Source organism: Lathamus discolor, chromosome 6 (assembly GCF_037157495.1).
Source record: "Lathamus discolor isolate bLatDis1 chromosome 6, bLatDis1.hap1, whole genome shotgun sequence".
Lineage (NCBI taxonomy): Eukaryota > Metazoa > Chordata > Aves > Psittaciformes > Psittacidae > Lathamus > Lathamus discolor.
The window spans coordinates 32,142,335-32,155,662 of record NC_088889.1 but is presented as its reverse complement, the minus strand read 5'-3'; the positions used below and the strand labels follow the sequence as shown (position 1 = coordinate 32,155,662).

General features: G+C 39.0%; 1 protein-coding gene across 1 annotated transcript in view; it reads left to right on the top strand.

Annotated features, from left to right (window-relative positions):
* The first annotated feature begins 408 nt into the window (after window positions 1-408).
* Window positions 409-13,328, top strand: part of TTC8 (tetratricopeptide repeat domain 8) — a 43,144-nt gene continuing 30,224 nt past the window's right edge. Inside the window, exons 1-3 of the mRNA XM_065685868.1 lie at window positions 409-656; window positions 9,694-9,723; window positions 11,863-11,983. Coding sequence (XP_065541940.1) covers window positions 543-656; window positions 9,694-9,723; window positions 11,863-11,983 — 265 coding nt within the window. The 5' untranslated portion in view covers window positions 409-542. The remainder of the gene's footprint in view (window positions 657-9,693; window positions 9,724-11,862; window positions 11,984-13,328) is intronic.

The following is a 13,328-nucleotide window of genomic DNA, read 5'->3' as shown; positions in this document are numbered from 1 at the left end:
AAGAACTAATGAATTAAAGGAACTAATGGAGCCTGCAAGACTCAAAACAGTGCTGTTCACAGAAACCTGTCCTTTTCTCCACCAGGACACCCAGCACTCTAAAGGGCATTTTACCCAAGTAAGAATTAAAGGACTGTATTATTCTCGTTTAGGCATATATTCAAATTCGAAATGGCTCTTGATGATAGGGTAGGAAATAACAGGACACTGTTAAACCGTGGGGTTATCTGACATCTTCCGTTCTCATTACTAGAGAGCACACTCTGCTTTTGGTCACCCTGGAGAGGCTCCCGCAGAGCGGGGCCGCGCCGGGGTCGCCGTGCCCTGCCCAAGGTGCACGTAGCCGCCTGGGATCGCCCAGAGCTGCCGCCCCCGCCCCGCCCCGGGAGCCTTCGCGTCGCGCCGGCAGGCTCCGCCTCGGCCTGCCCGGGCCCGTCGTTTCCGCGGCAGCAGCTTGGCCGGCGGCGCTCCGCCCCAGGGCCCGCTCGGCAGGCAGCCGGCCCGGAACCCACCGGAGCCGCTGTGGCTGACCCGCCGGCGGCATGGGGCTGGAGCCGGAGCCGCTGTTCCAGGCCTGGAGCTACTTCAGGCGGAGGAAGTTCCGGCAGTGCTCGGATCTCTGCTCGCAGCTGCTGGAGGGGCCGCCTGGCGAACAGGTAGTGGGGGGCCGGGAGGCGGCGGTATCGGTGGGCAGCCGGCCGCGGCCCCTCTTCTCAGCGTCCCAACTGGGCGAGCATCCCGGCGCTCCTTCTCTACCTGTTGCAGCCGCCGAGAGGCCCGGTGTGACCCCCAGTTAGCGGGCCGGGCCGCGCCATGCCTGGCCAGGAGGAGGAGAGGGGGGGAAGAGGAGAAAGGCCCGGCAGCGCCTTCTCACCGAGCCCCCTACGGCTGCTGTGTACCCGGCGGCAGCCAGCGCAGGGATGCCGGGTCCTACTTACACGCTGCCTGGTAGTACCTCCCGCCCCAGCCACAAAGAGGAGGGGAGGAGGCACCTTGTGCTGCTGGGAATGAAGCGGTGGCAATAGTGGGGTCCCAGGACTCCCCACAGGAAGAATTTTAACTCAGTCAAGGTTTTGCAGAGTTAAAGTAAGAAAAGCCAACACAAATCAGATATGCTTGAGGGTGTTACTGTTGATACTACATAGATGTTCAGATATCACGGTTGCTGTATGGACTAAACGTCATAAGGTTAAGAGACACTCATTTTAGCTCAGCATATGTAGGAGCATTACCGATAGCCAAAAGGCGTTTCCATTCCTCTCTTTTTGCTCTTTCTCCAGCTGCAGTCTCTGAAAATGTTGGCCATGTGTTGTTCAATACCTACATATTTTCTCACCTTTCTGCAAGAAGGAAGGATTTGAGAATGTTGTTTGTGATTAATATTTGTATTCATGTAATGTGTAGCATCCTATAGCTACATATTTTGAGTTCATCACAAAGGCAAACTCTTAAGCTGTATAGTCACACAATTGTTGAAATATAAAGCACAGTAATTGTTTAAACTGGTTTAGGATAGATATTTAAAACATGATTTTGTGGTTTTTGTTTTTTTGGTTTTTTTTTAGCATGATATTATATACTGTAAGGCACCAACAAGGAGCAACCAGCAGAAAAAAAAAAAATGGGCAGAGAAAACATTCTAAGAAAACTGGCCCTGAGCACTAGATGTGATTGAGTATTAGTTCTGTGAAAGTCCTGTATCATTTATGTATATTGACATTATTGTGTCTTGGTATGTGTGATCTTTGCATGTAGAAGTACGGCACTTGATTCGTGATAGAAACTCTTGAGACAGTATAGAAAATAACAGTAGGAGTCATAAAGGTAATGATTCTGTTGCTATTAATTTATAATTTTTGTTAGTAAGATGTTTTCCACTCTTAAGATGTCAACATGCAAATATGAAGACAACTGCATTTCTCCTGTATGCTGAAGCCCAGGTATAAAATTGTCTTGTTACACTTGGCAGCTCCAAACTTTTGTTAGGCTGTTTCTGGTAGCACATAGGAACTTGTTGAAGATATCTGCAATGGACAGAAGTGGGGTAAGGAAGAGGGTGTTTTAGGCTGGAAAAAATATTTAGGAGGAAAATAACAAAACAGTAATGAGAGGCTGTAGATCTCATTTGGTTTTGTTTCTTTCTTCCAAACATGGATCACGCATGCTGCAAACATTTAAGTGTATAAATTTAGTTGTTTTCTTAGATTAAACCATACATTCTCCTTAGAGAAGCGGGACATTACATACCAGCAATATGGGAGTTTTTCCAAATACTGTCTAAAGTTAGGATAAGCAGTTCATCACTTAATTTAGTCTTTGAAATGATTACACCAGCCTATAAGCTTTATTTTCTACAAGTATGAAAGAGTAAAAGCATGTAAGATAATTATGCATTGAGAAACAGTGGGGGATGGGGGTATGAATGATGTCTATACAACACCAAATCACAAGCTCTTAGAAGAGTCCCTATATGAAATTTCTGAATTTTAAGGTCAAGCTTCGTCAGTGTTCTGAATGACTCTCATGTTGTGGTTGCCTGCAAAGGACTGGACTTTATAACTTCAGTGTGTTCATTTCAGAGCTATATTCTTGTTCACAGTTTTATGTGAAAAAAGTATTCTTCAGTAGCAGCATATTTTACGCTTACCTGAAAGTGTAGATGGAGGAGAAATGTCTTTGCTTTCCGTAGGGGCAAACTTGAAATATGGTTAGTTTTGCTCTTGCACTGTGTAATGTTCTTGAGGGATCCTTATTAAGAGATCCTTTTAAGCAGGCATTAATTTAGTCACAGAAATTTAGTGACTTCCAAAATATTTAAAAATATGTTGACTTTATCTTTCAAAATATCACTTTTCCTCTTTCACATTTTAGAAGTGCATGTTTCAGTCTTCCTGTAAGAGGATCTTTCATAGATAAGTGTTCGAGTAAAGCACAACTGCAAGTTGTATGCACAGCAAGCGGATTTTATCCTATATAAAGTTTTTCATAGAAGTAGAGAAACAGAGCTTTTTAAAAGAGAAATGGAGAGGTGATTATCAAGTGGCAATTCAGCATGTTTCTTCAGAAGGATCATGAAGTATACTGTACTTCATATTGTACAATGTAATGCCTACACAGCTTTTTTCCATCATTCCTGTTAGTTCAAAGAGAACAGCTTCTAACAGAAAATGTAATGGGTTTTATGCCACCTGATTATTTTGGCACAGCAGGTTGGAGAAACTAGAGTATCAGTTAAATAACTTCTAAGAGTGCAACTTGAACCAAACTCAAACCAACTCAACATTCAAAACCTTACACTTTGAAATATCTTCAAGGAAAACATTTTCTAATTATCTATTTAAAACATAGCTTTAACATTGATGACAGATTTAGCACGGAATGGCATTTCTCTTCTTCATCCAACTGTGCTCATGATATTTTATATTTCCCACTTTTTATTGTAATCAACACAAAATGTTAATATTTACTAGTTATCAGTCCATGGAAGCCTGTATTTTATTATTCTATTTCTCATTTGTAAAGGCTTGCAAGTCTTTTTCCTACTTACGTTGTTACACTCTCAGCTTATTGCTTTCTACACTTGCTGCTTTCAGGTACCAGTCTATCACATTTGCCCAGGTGGGCTTCAGGCACAGAGCAAAGCAAATAGCAATGTGCCCCTAGAATCGTAGAATCATAGAATAGTTAGGGTTGGAAAGGACCTCAAGATCATCTAGTTCTGACCCCCCTGCCATGGACAGGGACACCTCACTAAACCATCCCATCCAAGGCTTCATCCAACCTGGCCTTGAACACCGACAGGGATGGAGCACTCACAACCTCCCTGGGCAACCCATTCCAGTGTCTCACCACCCTAACAGGAAAGAATTTCCTCCTTATATCCAATCTAAACTTCCCCTGTTTAAGTTTGAACCCGTTACCCCTTGTCCTGTCACTACAGTCCCTGATGAAGAGTTCCTCCCCAGCATCCCTATAGGCCCCCTTCAGATACTGGAAGGCTGCTATTAGGTCCCCACGCAGCCTTCTCTTCTCCAGGCTGAACAGACCCAACTTCCTCAGCCTGTCTTCGTACGGGAGGTGCTCCAGTCCCCTGATCATCCTCGTGGCCCTCCTCTGGACTTGTTCCAGCAGTTCCATGTCCTTTTTATGTTGAGGACACCAGACCTGCACACAATACTCCAGGTGAGGTCTCACAAGAGCAGAGTAGAGGGGCAGGATCACCTCCTTCGACCTGTTGGTCATGCTCCTTTTGATGCAGCCCAGGATACAGTTGGCTTTCTGGGCTGCGAGTGCACACTGCTGGCTCATGTTCATTTTCTCATCAACCAGCACCCCCAAGTCCTTCTCCACGGGGCAGCTCTGAATCTCTCCTTTGCCCAATCTGTAGTTGTGCCTGGGATTGCTCCGACCCAGGTGTAGGACCTTGCACTTGTTGTGGTTTAACTTCATAAGGTTGGCATCAGCCCACCTCACAAGTGTGTCAAGGTCCCTCTGGATGGCATCCCTTCCCTCCAGCATATCTACCGGACCACACAGCTTGGTGTCATTGGCAAACTTGCTGAGGGTGCACTCAATCCCACTGTCCATGTCATGTTTCATGTGTAGCCGAAACCTTACAAAACATTTTGAAAACTGGAAGGCTGAACGGTAAAGTAATTAGAACTCGAATAAGCGACAAACATTATTTATTCTCCAGGCTTGCATAGCCTAATGCTATTTTACATTATTCTGTTTTTATTCTAATGGTAGCGTATCAGTTAAGTTGCTGTAGTTGCAGATTCTAGAACAGTGGGCTAAGATTATTTTTTTTTAAGTTAATTAAGAATCCATGATCATTCTCATGCAGATTGATTGCTGAAGTCTGTGATACTTCTGAAGGTGGCATGTTAATGAAATCAGTAGTTCCTAAATTTTTGATCAAACTTTATTTCTGTCTTTAGCTACCTGCCAGAAAATAGTGCTGTCTTCCATCTGTGTGAATTATATTACTAGCATTTTGGTGTAAGCTGGAGAAATATCTAAAATTATTTTTGGCGCTTAACCCAATACATGTGGGGTTTTATGCTTAAAAAACACATAGCAATTCTAAAACATTTTATGGTCAAACCCTTTATTGCAGCACTTCTGCAAATCAGGCCCAAGATATGTCATGGTAGGCACCAGGAAAGAAAGCAGACAAATACAACACTCATGGCAAGTTTGGATTTAGTGAGCTGCTGCACATCACGAGGGAATACTCAACTGCTGTAATCACTGTGCCATCTGTTCCCATCCTCTTGTCCTATATTCTGCTAAGCGTGTATGTCCCAACCTCTGCAACCATGGAAAGAAGGATCGTGTAAGAACAGCAGCCATGGTCATAGTTTCGAAAAGCATGCATTAGGATATGGTAGAAGCCAAGCTACATGAGATGGTGTCCTTCAAAGAGATGCTCAGGAATGGTTAAGCTGTGACAAAGATAAGAAGTTTTTCATGTTCAGGCAACTAACCTTCTCCCTTCTGTGACAGGCAATGTAACAATTAGTAAGTAAAGGAAAAGAGTAACTGCATAATCAGACCTTGCTTGTTTGAAAGCCTGTCCATTTTTCCTAGCTGTCAGCTGATTTGCTAAATGGTAGGACTGCTCCTCTTCCATTGCATCCTCAGTGCTGTGTCAAAACTACGGGCAGCTGAAATCAGCTTTCTACAGTACCCTTAGAAATAGGCATTTTTGCCAATCACACTTATAAATATAATAAATTTTCTTGACTTTATATTTCTCTTAATTTACTACTCATGTACTTATAGATTAGTATTCAGAATATTTTTCATTGCACATGTAATGATTTTAAATAAGTTCTCTTTTAAGAACATCGTAAAAGATGATTTGATAGTCTCAAAAATAAGTTTAGTAATGATACAGTCACTGGTTACGTGTCCATATAATTAGAAGCTTTCTTAATCGGTGTAGAACTCTCTTTGAACTCTGTAACCAGATGCGGTAAGCCGTAGGAGGTTTTTAAGGTATGGTGTTGACCTTTTACTCAACTGGGCATGAATCAGGAATATTCTCACGTAGTAGTATCATTATAAACTTGAATTCTTAAAGAACAGAACAATGGAATCAAAACATTTTAAAATCAGTTGTTTTCCTGAAGAGTTCTTAATGAATAAAATGTGCCAAACAGTGATAGAAGAATAAGTAGCTGCTACTGAGATAGATTTTATGGAAGACTTGAATATTTTTTCTATAAAATGCTCTGTGCATTTCTTTGTGTAAGGATTGGGAATATAGATTTTATTGATGGCATTTACTTTTATGCTGACAATCTTAGGATGGATAAAAGCTGTATTTTCTGTGACTAGCTTTTGGGCATACAAACACATAAAGCCCTGATGTTCTGTTTAGTTATTTTCTGTTGTAAGCAGACAGGCGTTGTCTTCTATGTTTATAGTAATAGCATGACCTAGAGGAAACACAATCCAGGGCTGTTGCTGTTGATCATCCTGATTAGTTACCTAATCTGATTACTCTTCTTTGTGTTCCATATGTCAGATTCAAGGCAATAACCAGCACCAATGTCTGAGGCCTGCTGTAGTTTAACAATTAAAAAAGAATAAAATGCCTAATGTAATTAATAGACATACAGTGTATGTCCTGCCTTCAACTTGATTAATGGTCTGCAGTGAGGATTTCCTTTGTTCATTGGTCCTTTCTTCTCCCATGGTGAACTTTCAGCTACTATTATGTGCATACTGTTTTTTCTAAGGTCATAATAAAATTACCACGGATGTGTTTATGTACATGGAACTTGATTTGAAAAAAAATCTTTTAAGTGAAATCAGTTATCGGTTCAAGAGATTATAGTTATTAAGTCTTTGCATAAAAATTAGTGATACATATAGTGAAGTCATTGTTCCTGGGTAATGTTTTTTTCTGTGTTTCTGCTGTTAAGTATTTGAAGAGCATTTTTAGAGTATACTGATTTTAATATTCTGCATGTATGAAATCATACTGACCTGAAACTAATTGTAGAGTGAAGCTTTATTTGAATATGAGGTGTGTAATCTTGTTTCATTCCCTCTTCTAGGCTATAAGCATCAGAAGACTTAATTTTCTAAATGTTTTTGGTCTTCAAATAAACTGACTCTACACATTAACTTTAATTTTAAAATGCCCTTGGTGGATTTAGAGATCTGTGTTAAATCCTTCATTTATTGCTTTTACAATCTTATTAATTTCAAAGGAGCTTTATATGTGTAAATGAAGAATAAATTTGACCTTTTGTTTTGAGACACAAGCTTACAGGGCACCACTATTTGTAAATCCTCTCAAAGAAATCTTTATTTGGAACCTAGTTCCAGTGGATTACTTGCATGAATAGAAACTGCTGGATCCACCCATGTTAAGATATATTTTAATGTTATTTTTTTTTGTTCCAGACTTGTGTTTAGTGGGGAGGCTCTATCACTTACTTGAGGGTTTATGTTATTTCTGGTCAAAACCTGCAACAATATATTAAGATATATGGACAATCACCTACCATTATGACAGCAATGTTTTTAGTAAGCATTGCTTGTCAACTCTTACTTTTTTTTCAAAGTGATGAGGGAAGTAATTTTCTGTATTTTTTAGCAATATGAATGCTGCTAGATAAGTAAACTTATTTTCCTTTTTAATTATTTTTTGTACTAATGAACAGTGCCTAAGCGCGGTACACATCTGAAACGTCAAGGCATTGTAATATTCCTAACCTTGTCCTCATTAGTTACTGTTACACATACATTATGGAAGATGACCTACTGCTGTTTTCGTGTACATTTTCTAGTACACTGTATGTGCAGTAACACTTGGATATGATAGAGTGAATAAAATGCAAGCTGAAATATCTCCATGTCCTTTATTACGTAGAAAGCTAGAGCAGTTTATTTTTTAGAAGAGCAATACTATAAATAAAACATGGTACAAGAACCTGAAGTTCATTTAATCATACATAATCTAAAATATGAAGGTAGTTTCAGTGCCTTAATCAAGGCCAGGTACATCACAGAGAGTTGAGATTAATCCCTCAGTTAATGTTTAGTTCTTTAAAATACTAAATTTATAAGCTGTGTGATGCATTGTGACACTGGTGAACAAGTTTGAGATTCCAAATAGAATCCCTAAAGGCCAATGAAGTTCCAGTACACTACAGAAGGAAGATGCAAGGGCATCACCAGTCTTCCAGGTCCCTGCAGTCATGGAATTTGCTCAGTAATAAGTGCTCAAATTGAAAGTAGACCTTATGTCATACTACAAAGGAAAAGGGCAAGCTTGACCTCACCATTTTCCTGGTGAAATGTGAGCCAGCAGTGTGCCCTGGCTGCAAAGGAAGCTAACAGCAAGCTGAGCAGTGCTTCAGCTTGGAGAAGACATTGGTGTGATCCAGTAGCAGCCTTCTAATGCATACAAGGAGATTATCAGGAAGATGGACCACCCTCACAGTGGTGCATAGAGTGAAAAATGTCAAATATAAATTGAAATAAAGGAGGCTTTGGCTTGGTACAAGGTAAAACATTTCTCTGTAAGACAGTGGAGCAGGTTGCACAGGGGCATCGTGTGGTCGCCATCCTTGGAAATTTTCAATACCCAACTGGGCAAAGCTCTAAGCAACCTCAACTGACCTCATAACTGACCTTGCTTTGAGCGGGGCTTTGGACTAGAGACTTCCTAAAGTCCCTTTCTAGTCTGTGTTACACTAAGGTTCTATATTCAGTCTAGTATAGCTGACTTTAGTAGATTTACAGAAGGCCAGATGTGTAAGAAATTTTCCACCGTCTCTAGGAGCAAAAATGAGCTGACTCTATGAAAGACTAATAGTGATTTAAAGAAAGTAGCATCCATCTCCCACCTTCTTTGTCTTTCCCCTCCAGCTAAGTAATATGTTAGAGAGGAGAAATCCCTCCCTAGTGCCTGGAACTGAGCAGCAGAAGCTGTGAAGGATAGTTTAAATGTTATATAAACATGAAAATTAGACAATAAATTATGATAAATCTACAATTCCTGTTATTATTCACTAACTTTTACCTGAAATTTTTGAACAGATGTAAATTCCTGCTTTCTGGCTTGTAGTAAACTTCATCTTTTGTTTACTGGATTGTGCAATAAACTATTAGTTTGATATTTATTCCACTTAACAGTATTACTGTCCAGAATACAGTAAATACAACATTTCTATCATAGAAGTAAGAAAAAAAAAAAATCAGTTTCTGCAGGAATTCTCTTTTATATATATATGATCAGTGATATCAGTGTGATAACCATCAGCGGTTAACAAAAATTCACAAAGATGGATGTTATTATGTAGGCATTCTGAAGCCCACGGCGTAATAGTGTGGTTAACGTTTGAGAGATTTGCTTCCATTTTCCAAGTTTTTTGGTTTGGTTTGGGTTTTTTTTTGGTACCATTTTTCAGTTTAATAATTCTGTAATGTGCTACAAGATTTGGCCAACATGATCCAGCAGAAACCAAAAAGCAAAAGAGATCTGAAAAATGTGCTTACTGCAAATCTGCTTTTATTGTGTGAAACACTGATTAGCTCAATAATGTGTGTAAGTTGAGAAAGAAGATCTTTGTTCAAAGTGAGGTGGTCACAGAGCATAATTCCGTTTTTTGTCATTGTTTTTATTGTTTGACATTTCAATTCCTTAGTTCCTATTTAATCTCTTTTCAGGAGCCTGATTCTGAATACTCCGTGTTTCAGGTAAAATTCTTTTCATGAATACAATTATTAGATACAATCACAGGGAAGAATTTCTGATACAACTGATACTTGTTTTGTTGTTAAATCCGTAATGGCATAAATTTGTATTTCATCATTTGTAAGGCAGTATACTTGAAAAGGGTATTTTAAATAGGCAGCTTATCTAGTTGATAGAATTTTATTTCTCTCAGATATTTTCTGTAGATTTATTCAACAGTTCAGTAGCTTAGTGCCTTCTGAAAGCTAAATTGAATCTGTTTTGAGCTGAATGACCTTCATCTGGTGATGAAATTAGGGAAAAGACAATGTGTATTTCACAGACAGAACAATATTTAAGCTGTTAGGGCTCACTTTCACATTTCATTTAATGCAATATAGTAGTGGGGTGCTACACATGATCTTCCTGCTCCTACAGCTCATTCTCACTGCCTGCCTTGTGTAGAATCTGGTAGTGTTGAAGCTGCGTGATGATGCTTTGTGTAAGTGATGGAAGACTGAGGGTAATTGATTAGCTTTCACTCTGTCCACATTAGCACTAGGTTACTGAGATGGGAAGAATAGTAATGTGCAAGCTGGCATCTTTTGGCTCCAGCCTACAGTCAGAAGAGATTAAATGCAACATGAAAATGCATCTTTAAATACAGCTCAGTAACATATTTTACAAGTTTCCAATTAAATTCCAATGAAATCATGCAAGTTGGTTGCATACAAAATGGTTTCGGTGAAGTACTGACAGATATCTTCTTAACTTTAAGGATTATGATTCACAAGGTAGTTGTGTTGTGGGGTTTTCACTGTATACATAATGAAATGAATGGTAATTAAAAGGATTATTGAAGAATGAAACCTCTTACAAATGTGTGTTATTATTTTTAGAAAATACATTTTATGTATTTTAGATTTTATCTATTTTTTAAATTTGGTTTCTGGAGTTTGAGGAGCAATAGGAAGATACAAGATTCAGTTAAAAACCAGTTATCTGGAACTAAGTGAAAAACACTGTCACTTTTCTTTCTGGAGTTTAGACTTCTTAAGAAATGCTGTATTACATTTTTGTAATTACAGTAGTTAAGATACTCTTTCCCTCTTTAATCACTATCAGTTATTGTAAAGTTCTGTTCTGATTATGAGTTAAGCAAGGTAAATCTATTATTATGCTGTGTATATGTGGGTTGTCTGAAATGAGCTGTCCCTTTCTTGTTCCTGCTGTTTGAGTGCCCATTTCATAAAACTGCAGGGTCGTCTTAATAAATGCCAGACGTGTTGCTTGTCACAAGGGAAGATCAGGGATTAATCTTACAGCTCCTTTTATTATACCTTCTCCATAAGTACATTACAGGCATATTAAATTATCAAAGTGATTGGATCTGCAGTTATTTTGCTGATATGGCTGCCACTGGTTTTTCTTTTCTGTATTGATTTGTTTTCTCTACAGTCTACACAAAGCTTGTCACATAGGCTAGAATTAGGCTTGCCTTTCCAAACTGCCTGTGTAATCTTCCAAGACATTTAATGTAGCAATTTGTCAGTTCAGTTCACTAACAAGTACTCCAATAATCTCACAATTGGAGATGCTTAATTTATACATTTACACACTTTTTACACTTGATGCTTTGAACGAAGGCGTTCGAGATTATCTTTCTAAAGACTGTCACCTGTGGATAGTAATGTACTGTAACTGCTGGTTAAAAGGTTTCCCTTCTTTCTCTACAGATGCCTAGAAACTGCATTATTTTGCATTACAGTTGTTTACTTACCTCCCTCTCCCATCCCAATTTAAATAATGCGTCTGTCAGCAGTGGTATTTGAGCAGCACTGGTATCTGGGGATTTCTTCAAAAGCACAAGTTCTCAGAGGGTTGCACTGACTTAAATTAGTCGTAACTTTTCATGAGGAATGAAATTCTGTCCTCCAAACTCAATGACTATAGCTTTTCCCTCCAAAAGAGTTGTCTGAAGTCTTGATCCCCTTTCCACTGCATCAGGCAACTGCAGTGTACACACAACTGTTTAAGTCAATACCTTGTTCAAGCCTATTAGAACTTTCAAGGCAATAATAATAAAGAAATGGCAAAACTGCTGATTAGATTATTTACTTTGTGTCCTGAAAAATTTTACATTTTGTTTTATCCTTATTCAGGCTGCCTGGAGCCTGAAAACACGAGCTTTGACAGAAATGGTGTACGTGGATGAAATTGATATGGATCAAGAAGAAGTCGCAGAGATGGTGCTAGATGAAAATGCCATTGCTCAAGTTGCACGTAAGAACAACTTTCACTTATAGATATTAAAGCAAGAAGATCTCTTTTGTTCAGGATTGGATTCTAGCACAAAATAGTACATACTGAGGTGACTTGATACTGCTTTTAGCTATTGCTACAAGAAGAGTTTTCTCTTCTTTAGATTGTTTCATGGCTACATGGCACTGTTGAGATACACCACATGATCTTGATGTAGTGCTTAATCTTGTCAGACAGGGCTTCAGACAAATAGTGTTTTGTCAGCTTTTCCTCTACATGTCTGTACTGACTGGCTGTTTTCCATCAGTGCATTGTTTCTTTTACTTCTTTCTGGCTTCTTAGGCACTGTGGGAAACTAGAGAAAAATATATGCTCTTGATGTAGTGTGAATCTCATCCATATGCTTGTACTGTAGGCAACAGTCTGGGCAAATCTGACATCACCTTTTGTATAATTTCCCACAAACATTTTCATTTTCTCTCTCCTGCCTTTCTCTACTTTTTCGTCTCTTCCTTTCCAGAGCAGTTCTTCAGCCCTGTCAGTGCTTCTTGCACGCAGCTGTGTTCAGCTTCATCAGTTCCCTTCTAAGTGAGCTGTAATTAGTAGTCTTCTACTACTTTTTGGCCTTTTTTCTGGTTTTCTCTGTTTCTTCAGTCCAGTCCACATGGGAATTTTTAGGCATCTTATTAGATGTGGCTCTTAGCTGCCTACCATGTCAAAGAATTCAAGAGAAGAGCTGGATGTAGTCCAGAACTAATACTTGAAGCATTAAAAGCTTTTCTCATCTGGATAGAAGCAGGCAATTGCATATCTCTCTGATGACATTTAAAAAAATGTTCATTATATGCTTGGTCACATAATACAGTCAAGCTGTATTCAGGTTGTGTTTATACATTATAATAATCTAATTACATGTGTCTGTTTTACAGCAGCATAATGAGATTTAGACTTCTATTTGATTTTATGTCCCCTGTGGTAGAGACCATCTGCCAAGAAAAGTCATTTGATGAATTTTAGTAAGAAATAAGGCATTATGGAAAAATACATTCATGCTATATTTAAACAGAAAAAAAAGGTGACATTCTAGATAGTGTGTCACAGATTTTGAAGCCAAGGAAAATCATTATGATAGTGTGGCCTGCGCTCCTGAATCAATGAGATAAGACTTTGCTATTTGTGCTTCAAATCCACTAGATGTGCCTGAGCTAGTATGCAGATTTCAGAAAGCATAAGAACTTTCCACAGAGAGAGAACCCCCTGCAGTCTTCATTAAATTACCAAGTTTGCTAGCTTTTATCAGTGTATGCCATATCTTTAGTGGGAATTACCAACTGTAGCTCCAGTTGTTGCTTTTTTGTGTACAGTT